This window comes from Hemiscyllium ocellatum, chromosome 43, assembly GCF_020745735.1.
Source record: "Hemiscyllium ocellatum isolate sHemOce1 chromosome 43, sHemOce1.pat.X.cur, whole genome shotgun sequence".
NCBI classification, from domain to species: domain Eukaryota; kingdom Metazoa; phylum Chordata; class Chondrichthyes; order Orectolobiformes; family Hemiscylliidae; genus Hemiscyllium; species Hemiscyllium ocellatum.
The window spans coordinates 22,990,050-23,011,726 of record NC_083443.1 but is presented as its reverse complement, the minus strand read 5'-3'; the positions used below and the strand labels follow the sequence as shown (position 1 = coordinate 23,011,726).

Genomic DNA, 21,677 nt, shown 5'->3' with positions numbered 1-21,677 from the left:
CAAAAACAGAAATTGCTGGAAAAACTCAGCAAGTCTGGCAGCATCAGTGCAGAGAAATCAGAGTTAACATTTCAGGTCCAGTGATCCTCCTTCAGAATTTATGGTAGCTAGGCGAAGGTTGTTTTTTATGCAGAAGATATGGTTAGGAAGGGGTTAAAGAGTGAACAGTAGAACCCAAAGAGAGAGAAAAACAGTTGGACAGTCAAAGCACTGGATAAAGGTCAGTATAGGGGAATGAATAGTTGCAAATGGGAGCTCTTTGTAGCTGACAATGAGTTGTGTGTGGTAGCAGCCCATGTGATGACAAGGCCCGTTGTGTGGGAGTAGGGGAAAGACATGGGAAAAGGCGCTCAACTCAAAAGTTGTTAAACTCGATATTAAGTCCAGAAGGCTGCAGAGTTCCCAAGCAGAAAATGAGGTGCAGTTCTTCCAGTTTGCACTGGTCTTCTCTCAAGCACAGCAGCAAGCCTAAGACAGTTATTGGCCAGGGAACATGGTGATGTGTTAAAGTGGCAGCTCATGTCTTTGTTGTGAGCAGAAGGTAGGTTTGTTTCCTGAGTGTAGAGGAGAGTACACTTTGTAGGAAATTCTATATTGTATTTTCTGTATGAATTTGTTGTCGGGCAAGAAGATAACAGGTGGAAACTTTGGCTTCGGAACAGAATTCCCATCTTCTTATGAGATGATAAAAATGCAAGTGCTGTCAAAATTAAGATTTCCTGTTGAAAGAGATGATTTGGCATTTTCTGCTTGTGCAAACAACCCAAGATTCATTAATTGCTCAAATTGCAAGTCCCATCAATCTAATGGTTTCCGTTAATTCAGAAAGATTGTGGAGGTACGGAAAATACAGGCAAGTCTGGATCTTTTCTGCTGCTTACATCCTAGAAAGTTGAATTGTTTCATCTGTGAGCATGTTGCCCCAAGTATTTCCCATTTGCCATTTTCAGTTTAGTGCCAAGTCAAAAATGACCAACTCGATATTTATAAATAGATCCTGAAGCTTCATTGAAGATGGGAGTAATCCTGTACAATTATTGATCTACCACATAATGGTGACATGTCACATGCAACGCACATTGTTTTGTCGAATATACTGATAAGTAGCTTATAATGGTAATTTTGATTCGCCTTTTATGGTTCTGAATTTGAAACCAGTAGGAACATGACTGCTCCTTTCAGGTACAACTGAGTACAGGTTACATTAATTTCATATCCCACAATTTTAAAGTGAGTAATGTTATAGTAAGAGTCTTGAGATTGAAAGGCAGAGCTAGGGATTCTTTCACTTTAATAATAATGATTTGTTGTTGTGGATCATTGTGTTCTTTATGTCCACTGTTTATATCTCTCACAGATGTCACCTTTTCGTGCCTTCCTTGCATGTGTTGATTTCTTTCCAGCTCCAGTGCTCCACCTATCTCATTATATGAATTTTATTTAGCCTGCCTACATACATTATTTATTTTCTTTTGAACATCATCAATTCAAGTGTGTCTCTTCCCATTTCTCTCATCATTGTTATTGCCTTATGTTGTCTACTCCTTATCTCATTTTTGTTTTCTTTAGTGTGGTAGTAGATAGTGGGCTACCATGATGCCTAGGGGGTCACTGTGGTCAGGTGATCATCTCTGAAATGTCTTTGATGTATGGTAACACTAAAACAACTACTGATGAATTTAAAGGATCCCATACCCACAGCCAGCAGAATGAATGTATTATACAAAATACCCTGCAAGGACTGCAACAAACATTGGACAAACTGGCAGGAATCTAGCCACCAGGATGCGTGAACACAAAATAGCCATTTAAAGACATGACCAACTATCATTGGTATCCATACACACAGACAAAGAGGGACACCAGTCTGATTGGGACAATGCATCCATCCTGGGACAGGCCAAACAAAGACATGTACAGGAATTCCTAGCGGCTTGACATTCAAACCAGAACTGCATTAACAAACATATAGATTTGGACCCCATTTACCAGCCTCTCAGAAACAGAATTAGAAATGATATCACCCACCACAGCAAACCAAGACACGCAAACAGCAAGCAGGGACAGAATACCAATTCACCGGAGGTTCGTTGATGATGTTACCTAGCATGGTGACGAAACGTCTGAAAACAAACCCACCAACTCGGCAAGCAAACAGACAAACTGAGTTATTTGTTACATTATGATTTGTGACACGCTGTGCTCAAATTGGCTTTTTGCATATGACCGCAGAGTTGACATGTCACAAATAATTCTTATTGTGTTTGACTGCCACTGTATACCCACTGCCTTACTTTAGAATTCTCATCTTATTTTTAACCATGGAATGCTGCTAAATTGTTTTATTCTGGCAGGATGGATCAGGAATTTTGCAGAAGACACAGTATGTCAGAGGTCAAGGATGAAAATGGCTCGGTGAAGACACTGTCAGCAGCAGCCCGAAGATCATTCTTCCGGCGAAATAAAAAACATAAACGGAATAACTCGAAAGATGGAAAGGAGATGTTGGCTCTTGATGCCATAAGCACTGATTCTATCCCATTGTTGGAAGGTATTTTGACAATTTTTGTCAAGAGATGATTCTAGTTGATCAGCCAACTTCAGATGTTAATGATAGCTTATTTGCAATGTTAGTTATCTTAATGCCAAACATATTAGATGGAGTGAAATGCAACCTGCTTTAACTCACTGATCGGGACTTTGTTCAGTAATTCCCAAGATATAAGATTATCGCACGAGTTGCAAAAGTTTCTTTATCTGATTATTCTGATTTAATTACTAAATGCAGTTCTGATTTGTCAATCATCTTTGCTGTTTTGGATTTTTAAAGCCAACTATATGTTGAAACTTATTTTTATTGATAGATTGTGGAAGTCTGGCTTATCAAAGAGTGCAGAAAATAGAGTGCACCTCACCAAGGCCTGTGCTTATTTTGGGACCATTAGTGGATGCTGTGAAGGACATGTTAGTTAAAGATTCCTCTGGAAAATTCTGCAGATGCCCACTAGGTAAGTATAAATCTGCAGATTTGCTTTAATTTCAAATATATAGTTGTAATTCTGTGGTTTCTTCAGAGGTTTATATGCATGTCAACAATTGTTTATGATTGCTGCCTGTATTTCTCCTTTATGAAATTGTAGGATAAAAAAAATCTTCTGAAAATAAGTATTTTATCTGCACTTAAAATATTTCTGTCAATTTTAATCATATTTCAAAGAATAGTTTTAGAAATATAATCATATGATATGGGAGCAGGAGTATGCTACTTAGTTCATCAAACCTACTTTGTCATTCACTAAGGTAGTGACTGAACTGTTTACTCCACTTTCTTATGTATCGATGATAACCTTTCACCTCCTTACTTATTGAGAATTTATCTTCCTCTCCTACATAAATCTTCAAGGGTTCTGCTTACGACCCCTTCCAAGGGAGAATATTTCAAAGCCCATCAACCCTCTGCAGGGCAAAAAAACTTCCTGTTAGCTCTCTCTGAAATAGTTTGCCCCTTATTTTGAAACAGTAACCCCTAATTCTGGGTTCTCCCAATAGAGGAAACATCCTTTCCACACGTGCCCTGTTATGACCCCTCAGGATCTTGTGTGTCATTCAGGTCACATTTTACTCTAACCTCCAGAAGATACAAGCCTCTCCTCAGAAGGCAATCATACATTAGTCAGGTAAATTTTCTCCGCAGCATCTCTAAGCTATTTACAAACTTCCTTAAATAAGAATACCTGTACCATACGCAGCATCCCAAGTGTGATCTCACCAGTGCCCTGTAAAACTGAAGCATGACTACATACTTCTGTATTCATTTCCTCTTGTATTAAACAATAACATTCTATTAGCTTTTCTGCGAGGGTTCCATTCCTGACAACCCTCGCAAATGATGAAATTTGAGAGTGCGGAGTTCGTTAAAGATCGGTGATTTTTTGCTAACGGATATCGATTTTCATTGTTGCTTAATTTTTGACGCACCAAGGTGAATTTGTGACACATGATTTTGCAGATACAGAGGATTTACTGTACTTACTGCATACTAACCTTTTGTGATTCATCCCCTAGAAATCCTCCCCCCTCCCCCCCCCCTCCCCCACTTTGTATTGAGTAGTCGGTATTAGCCATTCATATAAAATTGATGTGTTTGAAGACAGATACTCCACATTCTTATCTGTGTTTCTGTTTTTATGTTCAGAGGTTATGAAAGCTTCCCAGCAGGCCATTGAGCGAGGAGTTGCAGACTATCTCTTCATTGATTACAAGAGGAGGAGTGGCCATTTTGATGTCACAACTGTTGCCTCCATTAAAGAAATAACCGAGAAGGTGCCTCTTCCCTCAATTTCTGTGATTTATATAATTTGATAATTTCTACTTAAGGTTACCAATGCCAACTAATATTATCAGTTTAATCAAGTTACTTTAGAGCATTTCAAAAGTTGTAAGATTCCTTGGAATCTAGAATGATCCTATTCTCAATGGTAAGGTTAAATGAATTCTAACGAATACAGCATTATTCCTGCTCCATGTCGAGAGTCTAAAAAACCCTGTCTACATAGGTTTATAGGAAAGTGTAACCAGCAAATTGAAGGTATGAAGGAAGATTTGAGAGGTTAGAGATGTTTCCTTAGAACAGAGGAGGCTGAAAAGTGACTTAATAATGGGGTATAAAATAATGAACAATTTGGATCCAGTGGACAGGGAAACCTGTTTCCCAAAGCAGAGAGGATGCAACAAATTTGAGGTGATTGGTAGAGGGCTTAAAGGAGACATGGGGGAAATCTTTTTCATCCAGAGGGTGGTGGGTATCTGGAATTCACTGCAAAACTTTGTAGATGAGGCAGAAACACTCGACAGATTTATAAGGAATCTGGATCTTCACCTGCAGCTGTGTAACCTGCAAAGCTACAGACCAGATGCAGATAAGTGGGATTAGAATGGGCAGTAAGTCTATTCAGCTGGTATAGGCACAATGAGCTAAATGGCCTCAATCTGTGCTGTCACTTTTCTGCGGTTCTGTGGAAACCTACCTGTAGCATGCCTCTAGATCGATGCACAGAGGTTGATGTCACAGGGGAGGTGATGGCCTATGATAATATTGCTGGACTGTTAATCCAGAAGCCCAGGTAATGTTTTGGGGACCTGGGTTTGAATAGCACCATAGCAGATAATGGAATTTAACTGTTTTAAAAATCTAGAATGAAGAGTCTAATGATGACCATGAATCCACTATTGATTGATGGAAAAACCCATCTGGTTCACTAAGGTCCTTTAGGGAAGAAGGCATATATCTGTATCTGGTCCAGCCTATATGTGACTCCAGACCCACAGCAATATGGTTGATTCTTAACTGTTAGGGATGGAGCAATAAATGCTGGCCTAGCCAGTGGTGATACCCTGATTCCATCAATCAAGTTTAAAAAAAACCAATGTAATGGCATATTAGCTTTCTTGGTAATTGGTAAATGACATTTTACATATGAGTGTTTTTTTTCTAAATTGTGATACTGGACTCCTAGATACTAGCAGTATTTGCAAGGTTTCCTCAGGAAGGCAGCATTATTTATAACTAAATCAGCAGTGTTTACAAGCAAGCAAACACTGTCCTAGCAGAGCATGAGTTTGAGATAAAGTTTAGCCACTTGTTAGAAATGCACCTGCCTTGATATAAATGAATATCAAAATATTCCTGACAACATGACATGATGTGCGATGTTTGGCCATTTGCCATATCAGCATTCTGATCCCTAAACTTTTCCATTTTGCAAATCTTACTTTTTTGTCAACTTTCCTTTACTCAATTTCTTGCTGACTTTTCTTTCCCATTTCAGACCATAATAGATAGAAGATGATTTGATCTTTGATATTCTGAACAATTCCTGTTCAGTACACAAGTGTAAATTGACGACAGTTTGCCTGGGAAGGGAACACTTATTTGTTGGATAAGGATGCTAATGTGGCGAGGCAATGACTATGATATTGAAAAGCAAAATATGGTGTTCTTGTATTACGAAGTGAATGTGTAATGTTGCTGCTGTTTGAATCATGCAGTCTTCAATGTCACTTCTGTGTGACCACATCATTGTTCGGCAACCTTGTACCATAACATTTGGGCTGTTATGTGGAACAATTCAGAGGTATCTCTACATCTTGTTGCTTAAAGTTTGATAGGTGCTCCAAACTCTGCACTGTTCAACATCTGTTTCTAATGAGTGTTTTTTTCTAAAGTTTGAAAACAATGAGATTGCTTGTCCAAAGATATCAAGGAAAGGGAGAATATGTATTTATGCAGCACTCGCGCAGAATACCCCAAAGCACTTTGCAACTGTTCGAGATGAATGTGACAACCGACTCACATGGAACAAAGGTCCTGTAAACAGCAGTGAGATCAACCTCAGATAACATGCTTTAGTTGCAGTTGAGGTATAACTGCTGGTCACGAACATGCCAAGACATCCCTGCTCTTTTTTGAGGACAAGCCATGGAATTCTTTTCATCTACTTGAGATGATAGATGGTACCTTAGTTTACTAAATAATTTGTAAGATGACAGTGTAGCAATCCTTCAATGTTACATTAAAGCAGCATTCTAGCTTATGCATTCAGGTCTTTAAAGTGGGCCTTTATCTTGTGACTCCCTGATTGAGAACTGACACCAGTGCAGATAGTAGTTCATTATAAAATGTGACTAGCTGCCATTAAGTTTGCTTTTCTTAATTTTTAAATTTTATTTATAGGACAGCCACTGTTTACTTGATATTGCACCACATGCCATTGAGCGTCTACACCGAATACACATCTATCCAATCGTTATATTCATACGGTACAAAAACTTGAAACAAATCAAGTGAGTGGATTCAATTCATTAAAATAAATAAGTAGCTTTTCTTTGTTGATATATAATACAATTGTATACAGAATAGCATGTACTATCAATAATCAGTTGCTGTTGAAGAATGTATAAGTTCAAAAATATACAGAGCTAACAAAAACATGATATGGATCAAAATGAAGCTGTATGTACACATTTCTATGGTTGCGCAATGTGTATTCTTCTGGTGTTTAATGTATGTCAGTTTTAGATTCTACATAATCTTTTAAATGATAATGCAATCTATTTTGTGTCTTTTTTTTTATATAATGTAAATGATGCAAAGCAGGAGATCCATGAGACGCTCAGCTGGTCAGGCAACATCAGTTCTGATGAAAGATCATTTGACATGCCTCAGTAACTTCGCAAATGTTTCCTGACCTGAGTATTTCCAACATTTTCTATTCATAACACAAAATATTGTGCCATTTGCTATTGTTTTTATTGAATAAAGTATAGCATAGAAAATTACAAAAGCTATTGAAATATTTAATGGAGACACCAATAACTTGTTTATGTGAATGCACATACCTCCTAGACCTTTTTAAACATGCCATTACACTGGTTTTAGCAAATTCTAATCATTGTACTGTATCACCAGAGAGCAAAAGGATCCAGTGTTTCTGCGGGACAAAGGTACACAAAAAAAACATTCCAAGGAACAGTTTGAGGCTGCTCAGAAGATTGAACAGGAATATACCAAGTTTTTCACAGGTAAGGATCTGTTTGTGTTAGCCTGCAAGTCTTAATCTTGACTTACAGTTCACATTTTAACCTTCATTTTGAAGGGAAGAGGTTTATTTAAATGCAAGATTACTGATTTGTTCATTTTTATTGGGTAATCATCAGTGCTCTAGTAGCTAATCCCCAGTATCAAGGAATCTTTACATAAGAACATAAGTAAGAGTAGACCATTCAGTCCCTCAAAATCACCCTGCCATTCAACAATATCACAGCTGATTTGCTGCAGCCCCCAACTCCTCTTTCGTGTCAGCTTGGCACAGCCATCAACTCCCATACATTTCAAAAATCTATCAACTCCTTTTTAAATAACCTCAGTGACCACAAATTCTCTGATTTCGAGAATTCACCCCAGGAGAAGAAATTCCTTCGCATCTCAGTTTTAAATGTCATTCTGTAACTATGTCTTCTTGCCCAAGATATTCCCCCCCCCCCCCCCCCCCCCCAACCAACTGATGTAGTTAATCCATTGTCAAGGAAGCTTTACATTAGAACATCAGAAAAGGTGCATTTCAATCACAAGATTACCCAGATATTTCTGTGGTGCACTTTCTCAGAGCCTCTCTCAATTTAATTGATAATCATATATTTTGAGTCTTCCAACCAAGGTCATAGAGCTACACAGCATGATCCCACACTTGCGCAGATTAATCACCATCTGCAAGCTTTTGCCCACTCACTCAACCTACCTATATCCCCTGCAAATTCCTTTGACCCCTTCACAATGTGCCCTTCCACCTATTTTTGTATCATCAAATTTGGATGTGTCATAGTCTGCTATCACCAATATTTTCACCCAAATCATTTATTTCAATGACAAACATAGAACATAGAAAAATACAGCGCAGTACACGCCCTTTGGCCCTCGATGTTGCACCGACCCAAGCTGACCTAACCTACACTAGCCCACTATCCTCCATATGCCTATCCAATGCCTGTTTAAATGCCCATAAAGAGCTACTGGCAGGGCATTCCATGAACTCACGACTCGCTGAGTAAAGAATCTACCCCTAACATCTGTCCTATACCTACCTCCCCTTAATTTAAAGCTATGCTCCCTCGTAATAGCTGACTCCATACGTGGAAAAAGGTTTTCATTGTCAACCCTATCTAAACCCCTAATCATCTTGTACACCTCTATCAAGTCACCCCTAAACCTTCTTTTCTCCAATGGAAACAGCCCAAATGCCTCAGCCTTTCCTCATATGATCTTCCTACCATACCAGGCAACATCCTGGTAAATCTCCTCTGCACCCGTTCCAGTGCCTCCACATCCTTCCTATAGTATGACGACCAAAACTGCACACAATACTCCAGATGCAGCCGCACCAAAGTCTTATACAACTGCAACATGACCTCAGGACTCCAGAACTCAATTCCTCTACCAATTGGCACGAAAATATAGACAGTAAATAATTGGGACACTAAGACTAATATTTAACAAGCTTCTGTCAAAGATCTTAGATAAATCAACCAAACTGAGGCAGCAATGATTCTGCTGTCAAGAGAGTTTTACCATGGTGTGATCTTTGTGGCACTCTACTAGTTGCGTCTTTCCAACCTCAAAAAGACCAATTAATCTCAGTTCACTGTTTTATGTATGTTAATCAATCCTGAATCTATGCACTTACATTACCCCAAAAACCATGATCTCCTTTCTTGTGCAAGTAACCTGCAAACTGTAGACCTGTGGGCCTGACGTTGCTAGTGGGTAAGTTATTGGAGGTGATTCTGAAAGATAGGATTTACAAGCGTTTGGAGAGGCAAGGACCGATTAAGAATGGTCAGCGTGGCTTTGTGCGAGAGAAATTGTGTCTCATAAACTTGATTGAGCTTTTTGAGGAAGGAACCAAAATGATTGAGGGCAGAGCAGTGGACGTTGTTTACATGACTTTAGTAAAGCCTTTGACAGGGTTCCGTGTGGTAGATTAATTATTATAGTTAGATCACATGGGATTCAAGGAGAACTTAGGTTAAGCCCGAAACATCGACTCTCTTGCTCCTCAGATACTGCCTGACCTGCTGTGCTTTTTCCATTGCCACACTTTATCAACTCTTAAGGGAGAACTTTCCATTTGGATACAAAATTAGCTTGACTGTAGGAAACAGAGGGTGGTGGTGAAGGATTGTTTTTCAAACTGATGGCCTGTGACCAGTGGTGTTCCACAGGGTCCATTTTTGACTGTCATTGAAATAAATTATTTGGGCGGGAATTTAAGAGACATAGTTAATAAGTTTGCAGTGACACCAAAATCAGTGGTATAATGGGCAGTGAAGAAGGTCATCTAAGATAATAAAAATATTTTGATTAATAAGGCCGAAGAGTGGCAGATGGGGTCTAATTTGGATAAATGTGAGGTATTGTATTTTGGTAAAACAAACAAAGGGCAGAACTTACACGGTTAATGGTAGGGCCCTGGGTAGTGTTGTAGAACAGAGACACTCAGAGGTTCAGGTACTTTAGTATTTAAAATTTGCCTCATAAGTAGACAGAGCGGTTAAGAAGGCATTTAATATTCTTGCCTTCATTGCTCATAGCTTTGATTATCAGAATTGGGATGTTATGTTAAGGTTGTACAGGACATTAGTGAGGCCTCTTCTGAACAACTTGTATAGTTCTGATCGCCCTGCTGTAGGATGGATGTTATTAAATTGAAGAGGGTTCAGAAAAGATTTACCAGGATGTTGCCGGACATGGAGAGTTCGAGTTATGAAAAGAGGCTGGATACGCTGGGACGTCTTTTGTTGCGAGTTTAGGAGATTGAGGGGTGACCTTGTACAGGTTTATAAAATCAAGAGGAACATAGATAAGGTGAATAGCAAGGGTCTTTTCTACAGAGTGGAGTTCAAAATTATGGGGCATATTTTTAAGGTGAGAGGAGAAAGATGTAAAAAGGACACAGAGACAACTTTTTACACTGAGAGTGATTTGTATATGGAATGAACTGCCAGAGAAGTGGTAGTTGCAAGTACAGCTACAACACTTAAAAGACATTTGGTTAAGTTAATGAACAGGAAAGATTTGGAGGTAAATGGGCCAAATGCAGTCAAGTAGCATTATTTTGGTTTGAGAATATGGTCAGTATGGACTAGTTGGACTGATGTATCTGTTTCTTTGCTATATCACTCTATGACTCTGTGGCATCTTCTGAAATGCCTCAGGGAAATCTAAATGCACTACATCTACTAGTTCTCCTTTATCAACTTTGCTTGTTTTATCCTCAAAGAACACTGGCAAATGTTCACTCTGTTTGATTGTGTAAAGTTTTTCGAAAGTTTCAGTTTACTCAATGGACTCCACAGCAGCTGTTAGGTGACCTGGCTTGGAGGTTCCTGCTTTCTGTTTCCCTCCTCCTTGAACAGGGTTGTCACGTTAGCAGTTTTCCGCTCAGCTGGGACCCTCCCATAATTCAGTGAGTTTGGAAATGTTTTGTCCCATTTCCTCCATTATCTTTGCAGCCAGTTCCTTTAAAACCTTTGGAGATGGACCATTGGTCCTGGTGACTTGAATGCTCTTAGTTTCATTAGCTTAATCCTTATGATAGAGACTGTTACAAGATCTTTCCTCATATTAACACCTTGCTCATCTGTTATCTTTGGGATGTTGATAGTGTTCTCCACCTTAAAGACCAATGCAAAATATTGGTTCAAATTATTTGCCATTTCCTGGTTCTTTATCGTTGGTTCCCCAGTTGCATCCTCGAAGGGATTCACTTACTTTAGCTACCTTTTTTCCCCTTTTTATGTGCCCATAGAAGCTCTGGTTATTTGATTTTCTATTTCTTTCCAGTTTACTTTCATGATTAGTTTTCTCCCTCATTATTAGCTTTATCGTTCATTCTTCATTGGTTCCTTAAAGTTCTGATCTGCAGGTCTACCACTAGTTTTTACCACTTTCTGTGCCGTAACTTTTGATTGGATACTCTCCTTTGACCATCTTTCTTAACCAGTATGATCATCAGTATGATTTTTAGCAAAACACAAATACTTATTGGAACATTGATCAATCTCATTTAATTCATGCATGAAGAAGCGATTAAAATATAATGGCACAAAATATAACTTCAGTTTAGGAATATAAATAAATTAGAAGCGGAAGTGGGCTTTTCCCCTTGGGTCTGAAATATCATGGCTAATCAATTCCCATCTACAATTTCCCTTCCCTAACAGCAATCTATCTGCCTCGGTCTTAAAAACATTCAATTATCTGTCTCCATTACCTTCTAACATCTCACAACTTCTCTGAGAGATAAAAAAATCTCCTAATCTCTGAAAAGGATGGTCCCTAACTTTTAAACAGAGTCCACTAGTTCTGGACTCATTCACAAGGGGAGACATGCTCTCCATATGCACCTACTTAAGATTATTGAGCATCTTATGTACTTCATTCAAGTCATCCTTTCTCCTTCCAAATTCCAGTAGAAACAAGCTCAGCCTGTACAACCTTTTCTCATTCAACAGCGCAGGTACAATGTCTGTTCATGTCCAAAATCTCTTTAGAAGTCCAATACTGAATTAAAGGACCCCAAGTGAGATGATTGGACAACTGGTTTGTGATGCAGAGTGATGCCAACTGCATAGATTCAGTTCCCACACTGGCTGAGCTTACCATGGAGGACCCATCTTCTCAACCTTACAAGGCATGGTCACCCTCCGGTTAAACTCATCACTAGTCTTCCCCCTCTAATGAGAGAGCAGCTCTTTGATCCTCTAGGACTTTGCCTTTTTACTTTTTAATTATTGCACGTTTGTAAATATGACCTGGTCCCTTTTTTCTTAATGTGTAACGACATTTGATCTCAATTCTGACTACCAGTCACTTCTGCTGTTTGTTCATTTTGTCTTTTTAAGTCCTTTTTTAAAACTTGCTGGTAAATTGTCAGCCACTCTATACTTGACAAAATCTAAAATTAAGGTTAATCCTTAACAAATAAGTCAATTAATAGAAAATCTATCTATCATCATTGTCATAGGACAAATTATTGTTTCTGGAAAGATTGAATAAAATGGTGATAAATTTTATTAAAAGTCGGTGCATTGCAAAAGCAGATCAAATTATCCAAACTTAGAAAATCTCCATTTATCTTGTTTCAGTATTCAAACATTATTGAAATTAAGGACATTAGAGATCATGTAGGTGCTGTAAATGAACAGAAAGAAAAGCAAGCGAAATATCCTCTCCTCACAAAGAATCATTAGAAAATCTACGGCCCTCTTGCCTGTCAGTTTTATGTTGCATTTAGTGCTCATCTTTATTTAAGCTCCTTAACATTGATTCATGCACCAGCTTAACTGCTACTTGTGGTGTGCTGCATTTCAAGGTTTGAAATTAAGTTCTGAAACATTTAAATGTTATTGATTTTGTTTCACTTTTGTTTTTTTTTGTTGCTGTTCCAAGAGCACTTATGACTCACTGGTTACTTTTTGTGTGCTAACAGTATAATAACACTAGATGGCAGTGTCCATCACTCTACTGCAAATTTCCAACGATAGTACAGAGGAACCTTGATTATCCCAACGAGAAGGCCGGGCACTATTTCATTCAGACAATTGATTATTTGGTTAATTGATTCAATGCCTCTCCTCTGGGGCTCGGAGATTTCCAAAGTTCCCTTTTCCCTCACCCTGGCAGCCTTGCTCCCTTTCTCTGCCTCAGGGTTTGTTTCTGAGCAGATGCAAACTTGTGTGTAAGGGACCTGCAGCACTGCTGAAGCCACTCCATGCCCCCACCCCACCCCACCCCCATGAGTTCAATGGAACTGAGGAAGCGAGCACTTGTTAAAGTCTGCTACCCATTCAGGAGACTAAGCACCAGCACATGAGCAACCCCACCCCCGTGGGCCCCAACCTATGCCAATTCAGACTAGCCCTGCCACCGTCCGACCCCCCTTCCCTTCAGGGGCAGCCAGATGGGACATGATCAGGAAGACTGATACAGCCTTTGGGGGATGAGTTTCCAAATAGTGCACGCACAACCTTCTACTACAACTTTTTCTTAGGTTCCACCTTTGCTCTGTACAGGAAAATATTGAAGAGATTATCTGGGGAAGAGGAGTTTAGGTCACATCACTGTGTAGAACTCCAGAAAGTGTGGGAGGGGTGAGAGAGAGGGCGACTCGTCAGTCATTTGGAGACGGTACCTGGGCTCCCACCTTTGTCCAGGACTGGTCTCAGCAGCATTTCAGTAAGCCGAGTTCATTTTTAATCAATGTAAACAAAAGACGCAATCAGGCTTGGAAACGTATCTTTGATGTAATGTTTCTATCGGGACCTCGCGATCTCCTTCGGATAATCTGGTATTCAGATAATCGTGGTTCCCCTGCAGACAACTCCAGAATATCTATCTTGTTTCTAAAAATACCTTTGAGATTTAGATTGACTGCAGGTATTAGATGTTGCCTTTATAAATGTTGAATGAAGACAATATGAACTGTTTAATTAGTAATGGTTCATGTTGGTTTCAGTGGTTAAAAAAGCAAAGAGAACTATAATAACTTGTGGATTAAGTTTAATATTTTATGCACAAATGTACAATTCATTTTACTGTGATATTGAAAGTAATTTCAACATTCACACCCTCCATCATTTAATGCATAGTAACATATAATATACGCACTGCAGTAACACATTAAGCCGCCTTTTTATAGCACCATCCAACCCACAACCTCTACTACCCAGAAGAACGAGGGCAGCAGGTACATGGGCACACCACATCCAAATACCCTTCCATGCCACTCACCATCCTGATATGAAACAGTATTGCCATTCCTTCAGTCGCTAGGTCAAAATTTGGAAATCCTGAACAGCACAGTGGGTGTCTGACACGCCAAAAGCTGATTTTTCAAGAAGGAAGCTCAGGATCTCTTTCTCCGGGAAAATTAAGGAAGAGCCATTAATTGTTGCAACAGCAACACCCACAACCCTTGATTATTTTTTAAATTACACTGGACAAACATGGTGTGGTTTACTGTGCTTAACTTATGAACAATGCAATGGAGAGAACTAAATCTGTTCTCAAGCAGCATATCATGGTATATTGATACTACAGCACTACCCAAGAAGGCTTTCACTTTCTAATTTTCCAAGTTTTCATCTGTAGCAATAAACGCTCATTGAAATATCTTTGCTCTGCCTGAAACTGTTTTAACAGGTTTAATGCATTTTTTTGCCTTTCTTTTGGGAGAGGCATTAGCCTTATCGTATTATCGCTAGACTGAATTGCATTGAATTTATTGTCACGTGTACCGGGGCACAGTGAAAAGCTTTGTCTTGCAATACAGGCAGATCACATAGTTAAACATCATAGAGAAGTAAATAACCGGTAAACAGTAGCAAAAACAAAAATACAGGTGCAGGCGAATGTTAAGACTTTGAGTCCATTCAGTATTCTAACAACAGCACAGTAGAAACTTTTTCAAAACCGGCTGATGCGTGTGTTCAGGCTTCTGTACCTTCTCCCCGATGGTAGAGGTTGTAGAAAAACGTTGCCAGGGTGGAATAGATCTTTGAGAATGCTGGCAGCCTTTCCTTGACAAGCAGGCCTGGTAGATGATTCTATAGATGGGATTTTGGCCTTTGTGATTGTCCGGACCAAGTTCACCACCCTCTGTAACAGTCTCCAATCTTGAATGGTACAGTTGCCATACCAGAAAGTGTTACATCCAGACAGAATGATCTCGATGGCGCACCTATAAAAGTTGACGAGAGTATTTGCTGTCATGCCAAATTTTCTCAGCTGCCTGCGGAAGAAGAGACATTGTTGGCCCTTTTTAATCAGTGCATCCACATGAAGAGTCCAAGAAAGCTTGTTGTGGATGAGCACTCCCAGGAGCTTGACACTCTCCACTCATTCCACCTCTGTGCTGTTAATGTTTAGGGGGCATGAGTAACATCCCGCCGAAAGTCAATAATGCGTTCATTGGTTTTCGGCATTGAGAGCCAGATTGTTCTCAGTGCACCATTTTTTCAGGTCCTCCACCTCCCGTCTGTCGTCTGTTTCGTCGCCACATGAGATTCAACCGATTATGGTGGTGTTATGAGTGAACTTGTAAATGGCATTAGTCTGGTATACAGTCATGGGTATAGAGTGAGTACGCACCCTTGGGGGGCTTCAGTGTTGAGTATTGGTGATGATGAAATATTGTCCCCAATCTTCACTGATTGTGGCCTGTGGGTCAGGAAATGAGGGTCCAGTTGAAGAGAGTGGGGCTTAGTCAGAGATGACTGAGTTTAGTAATCAGTCTCCCAGAGATGCAGGTAATGTTCTGGGGACCCGGGTTCAAATCCCACCATGGCAGATGGTGTAGTTTAATTCCAATAAAAATCTGGAATTAAGAGTCGGATGATGATCGTGAAACCATTGTTGATTGTCAGGAATGACTCATCTGGTTCACTCATGTCCTTCAAGAAGGAAACTGCTGTACTTACCTGGTCTGGTCTACATGTGATTCAGACCCATAGCAACATGGTTGACTCTCTGTTCTCTGGGTAAGTAGGGATGGGCAATTAATGAACTCCTACATTACATGAATGTATATTTTAAAAAGATCTGAAAGTCTGTGAATATTCTGTAACTATGCTGTCTGTCATGTAAACAGCATATATTCAATATTATTAAAACGCTGTAGATATCTGATGAATTAAAATGGGTAGATTCAGGGCTTACCTTGGGATGCCTGAACTGGTGGAATGTATTAAAATGAAAAATAAATTAGCATAAGAATTGGAATAAATTATTGCATATTATTTGCACTCATAAAATATACTTTTTTTCTTTGCTCTTCCAGGAACAAAATAATTTAAATAACAAATGAAGCATAACTCACATGACTAGCGTTCCATAAGTAGGGTCATTTTTAGTACCAACTAATAAATGAAGTATGCAATATATGAGTAAAAACATTACGGCGGGTGCTGGAAATCAGAAGCAAAATAAATAGGTCAAATTGATTGCTTCCTATTCCACTAAACCACCTTGTGGTCATACTAACATTTCCATCCTTGGCCTACTACTGTATACTAGTGCAATTCAACGCCAGCTGCAGGAACAAGACTTCACTTTCTACTTGGTCACTTTACAACCTACAGGACTCACTATTGAGTTCCACAACTTCACAGTATGACCGCTGTTTTCCATTTCTGTTACATCCCTCGCTGTCCTTCAGCTGTGTATTGTTAGCTTTCCTCTCAGTAGATCCGACCCATTTTCTCTCTCCTGCAGCTATTTTACATATCCGTTTACTTTACTACCACTGTCACTGCTTTTGTTGTTTCCTCTGGGCACCCTCACAATCTGGGAGAAAGTGAGGACTGCAGATCCTGGAGATCTGAGTCAAACAGTGTGGTGCTAGAAAAGCACAGCCAGTCAGGCAGCTTCCAAGGAGCAGGAGAGTCAACGTTTCGAACATAAGCATCAGTTTTCCTGATGACGGGCTTATGCCTGAAGCATTGACTCTCCTGCTCCTCGAATGGTTGTGAAGGGGTTGGGGTAAACAACAGGTGGGGATAGAGCCCAAAGTGAGGGAAGACAAAAAAATGAAGTTGTTGGAAAAGCTCAGCAGATCTGCAGGTTCTGTGAAGGAAAAGCATTGTGAAGAGAAACTCCGTTCTGAGGAAGGGTTACTGGACCTGAAACATTAACTCTGATTTCTCTTCACAGATGCTACCAGACCTGCTGAGCTCTCCCTGCATCTTCTGGCTTTTATTTCTCATTCACAGTATCCATAGTTCTTCAGTTTTATGAGTGAGAAGAGCAGTTGGACAGACAAGGGAGTGAATAACGATCTGACTAGGAGACTGAAATTATTGAACTAGCTATTCAGTTGGGAGGGCTGCAGGGTACCCAAGCAGAAGATGAGGCATTGTTCTTCTAGGTTGCACTGAGAATTGATGGAGCACTGCAGCAAGCCTGAAATAGAGATATTGGCCAGAGAGCAGGGTAGTGTGTTAAAGTTGCAGGCAGCTGGAAGCTCAGGCTCTTTTTTTTTGCAGGTAGGACGTAGTTTGTTCTGCGAAGCAGTCACCCAGTCTATTCTTTGTTTCCCCAATGTAGAGGAGACCACATTGTGAGCAGCAAATGCCATAGACTACATGGTGGGAAGTGCAGGTAAAGTGATGCTTCACCTGGAAGGTATGTTTGGGCCCTTGGATGCTAAGGAAGGAGGAGGTAAATGGGTCGTGATACTGATTTGGTAGTTGCAGAGGAAGATGCCATTGGGCTGTCGAGTGGTGTTGGGAGTCGAGGAAGAGTGGACCAGAGTGTCCCAAAGGGAATGGTCCCTGCGGAAGGTGGTCAAGAGAGGGAAGGAGAACATGTGTCAGGTGGTGGCATCTTGCTGGAGATGGCAGAAATGGCAGCATCTTCTGGATGTAGACACTGATGGGATGGTAGGTAAGGACATGTGGAACCCTATCACTGTTGCAGGAGGGAAGAAAGGGGGTGGGGGCAGAGGTGCGGGAGCTGGGTCAGGCCTGGTTGAGGACCCTGGAGAATGGTCCTGGGGAATCCTCGGTTGAGGATGAAAGTGGGCAATTCGAAGGCACTCTTGTCAAAGTTGGCATCAATGAAGCATATGCGACTGAAGCTGGGAAAATGGAATGGAGTGCAAGGATGTATGGTCCAGGTAGCTGTGGGGTCAGCGGGTTTATCGTGAATATTAGTGGCCAGCCTATCCCCAAAAAAGGAAATAGAAGGAAGGACTCAGAAATACACCAGGTGAAAGTGAGGGCATGTAGAAAACTGGAAGTGAAATTGATAAACCTTTTCAATGCCGGACGAGAGAGGGAAGCAGCACCGATGGTATCATATATCAGAGAAAGGATTGTGACTGGAATAGGACTGGACCAAAGATTGTTCCATGTACCCCACAAAGAGAGAGGCATAACTGGGGCCCATGCGGGTACCCATGATCAACTCTTTGACCTGAAGAAAATGAGAGGAGATAAGGGAGAAGTTGTTGAGGATGAGATTGGCCAAGTGGAAGGAAGTGGTGGGGAGGGAACAGTTAAGACCTTTCCTCCAGGAAAAGTAATTTTCTGGTCTGAACTGTCCCATGTCCTAGCCCCCTACCCCACACACCAGGCCTAGTCAATCTGCCATTCCACTTATCGTTAGCCACTAACGGTCTCTGTTAACAGATGTTTGCCCTCTTAGCCAGATTGTTATTTATTCCCATGTCTGTCCAGTTGTTCTTCTCTCTCTTTGGGCTATATTCCCACTTACCATTTACGTCGTACCCCCTCCCCCAACCCTATCTTCTGCAATATAGACCGATATTTTCCTAACTACCCTCAGTTCTGAGGAATGGTTGCCGGACCTAAAATGTTAAGCCTGATTTATCAACAGTTAGATTGTAAGATTGACTGAAAATAGTGGCCGATTCCTACGTGGTGAAAGGGCCACATGAGTAAGGCAACATGCCAGATGCCTCACCAGTGAATCATTGCCTTTGGAAGACAAGCAAAAGTAGGAGAATGTTGCAGTTTTAAATGATTTTGCTTTTAAATACATGCTATATTGATGTACTTATCATTTTATTTTTAGGAATATTGTTTTCCATTGCATTATTTATTTTCCATTGTTACATCCCTTTCAATATCAATATAGAACAAGGAAGATGACCTCACATGCCTCAAAGATGTGATGAGTGTTAGGCAGAATTATAATACCCCAATCAAAAGTAAAGGCTTGGAACGTTTTATACTTATGATTGTGTATGGAAATTCCATTCTGTCATTGATTTACACTTTTTGATATCAAAGAAACCTTACAAAATGACAGTCACTTACTAATTATAAATCATCTCTGTCTCTTTGCAGGTATTGTCCAGGGCGGCAGCCTGCCCTACATTTGCACTCAGATCATGACAATTGTTGATCAAGAACAAAACAAAGTCTTGTGGATTCCAGCTGGAACACTCTAGGATCGCACTTGGGCAACTCAAACTTCCTTTGCTGTAAAAGTGTGAAACCTGACAATTGCCGTATTGAGTACACAATCTGAAGATTGCAAATTACACAGAACAGGCAATGTACTTATAGTGAACAGAAAATGAATCTCATTCTGAGGGTGTTGGGTCAAACCTTTTTAAATACACATTGACCTGGCATCTGCTGTACTCTGGCATTGTTACAAAAATACCCTTCCAATTGGATATATTCGGGACTGATTTTAAAATATTTTATTCTACCTTCTTTCTCCACTCCCCCAAATAAAATTTGAAATAAAAGTGATGCTGCAACTAAAACTTAGAACACACGTTTACAAGTAATATTTCCTGAGTATTTGTTTTAAATGTTTACTTGAATGTTTATATCCTTATCTCTTATTCTTTGTATTTTGGATAAGACAACTCTTCTGAATGGGGTGAAGTTTGTGCATGCATACAGGCGTGCTTAGCTGGTTACATGCTCGCGTCCTGTGATTCTACTGGCAGATTAAACCTAATAAAATTGGTACAGAGTGATCATGTATGTGGGAAAAGATATTGTGATTGGTACTGTTTGGAGTGGACTATGAACTTTCGTGCACTCCTTTAAAGGGCAGACCACTGCATTTTTGTTTTTGTCTGTTGAAAATATATTTTTCTGCATGGATCTTGATATTTAAGCAGCATAATGTATCTGATCATATTGTATAAACTAATACCTTAATTGTTGGGCCTAATGATATGTAGCAAGGGGTAAAGAGCTATTAGCTAGGCCTGGCATGCTGATATGACACTTTCTAAAAGCTGTATATATTGAAGAAACTCATCTTGGTGCAATTTTGCAGTATATGTTGAGCTTTTTTTTAAATTCAGAGTGTGTAGCAGTCAGATTTATTTAACTTTGAAACACTATTTCCCTTGCTTGGAGATTTTGTCGAAGTAAATGTAGTTTTGAGGCACAGTAAGTAATTGTAGAGTTGCCACTGTCTGGAAATTGGTCATTGGATCTGCAATGCAATGTCTATGTTATGTTGTCCACCCCCAACCCCCACTCCTGTCCCCAATATATTGTGCCAAATTGTCAACATTAATATCATCTTTTCACATTGCACTTGTGAATCCTGTATGCCTAACACAGGATAATTGCTTTTGGTCCTCCAGTTTGTGTTATTTTTAAGTGTAGTTTCCTCCTGTACCTACAGTCTTCAATGTATAAAGAAACACAAGACTGTTCCTTACATTTCATGAATTGCCTGGTGCATGAGAACCTTTCATACATTCAATGAAACTACTAATTTTTTTTAAAATTCTATAGTAAAAAGGGATGTTTTTAAAGAACAAAAGGTTGTTTGACATTTTAACGACTTGGTTTTTTTTTAAAAAAACACTTTTTAAATTAGAATTAGCGCCAGAAGTAGCATTGGGCAAGGTTTTTCACTTGACTTCACATACTGCAGGTATGTAGAGCAATTCGATTACTTCTATAACAGTTTGATCTAGCAATGAGGAAGTTTCCCTTTTACATTCAAAGCGCCCAATCATACTGTTGGATTTTTCATTTTGGCTCAACATATAGATCCAACTGATCCAGTGACTTGATCCCTACCCACCTCCTGCCAGTGTACGTTGTTGAAGGCACAGTCAGAGTGTGACAGAAATGGTACAGAGCAAACAGGTACTGATGGTTTTTTTCTGTGCTGAAAAAAGAATGTTACTTTGTATCAAATGTAAAGCAATTGATTAGTACAAGAATAAAGGTCAATTTCTGATATCCAAATGTGTTTTTGTTCCAACTATCGATTGTGTTTGAAATTAACTTGGTGAAATCTCGATAAGCAGCTTGAATTTAGAAATGTATTTTTTTTCCTAATTTGATTGATATGGTTTCATCCAAGGTACTAGAGAATGCTATCCAAGTCTGTTCTGCCATTCTGTTAGATCATGGCTCATCTGGATTAGGTCCATGTAGTCCCACCCCTGACCTCCATTCCATAACATTCAGTTCTCCTCTCAAACAAAAATCTTGTTAATCTTTGTTTAGAAATTTTCAGTTGACCTGATTCCCAACAGTACCTTGGACAAACAAAAGGAGCATGCTCAATGAAATGTGCCAGTGAGAGTTTCCCCATATATTGAACACTT

At 39.7% G+C, this 21,677-nt stretch overlaps 1 protein-coding gene across 10 annotated transcripts in view; it reads left to right on the top strand.

Annotated features, from left to right (window-relative positions):
- Window positions 1–21,306, top strand: part of dlg5a (discs, large homolog 5a (Drosophila)) — a 226,662-nt gene extending 205,356 nt beyond the window's left edge. For all 10 annotated transcript variants that reach the window (XM_060853989.1, XM_060853990.1, XM_060853991.1 and 7 more), the window contains 6 exons: window positions 2,355–2,551; window positions 2,865–3,008; window positions 4,196–4,323; window positions 6,734–6,843; window positions 7,469–7,581; window positions 19,426–21,306. In XM_060853989.1, coding sequence (XP_060709972.1) covers window positions 2,355–2,551; window positions 2,865–3,008; window positions 4,196–4,323; window positions 6,734–6,843; window positions 7,469–7,581; window positions 19,426–19,529 — 796 coding nt within the window. In that variant the 3' untranslated portion in view covers window positions 19,530–21,306. The remainder of the gene's footprint in view (window positions 1–2,354; window positions 2,552–2,864; window positions 3,009–4,195; window positions 4,324–6,733; window positions 6,844–7,468; window positions 7,582–19,425) is intronic.
- The last annotated feature ends 371 nt before the right edge of the window (window positions 21,307–21,677 follow it).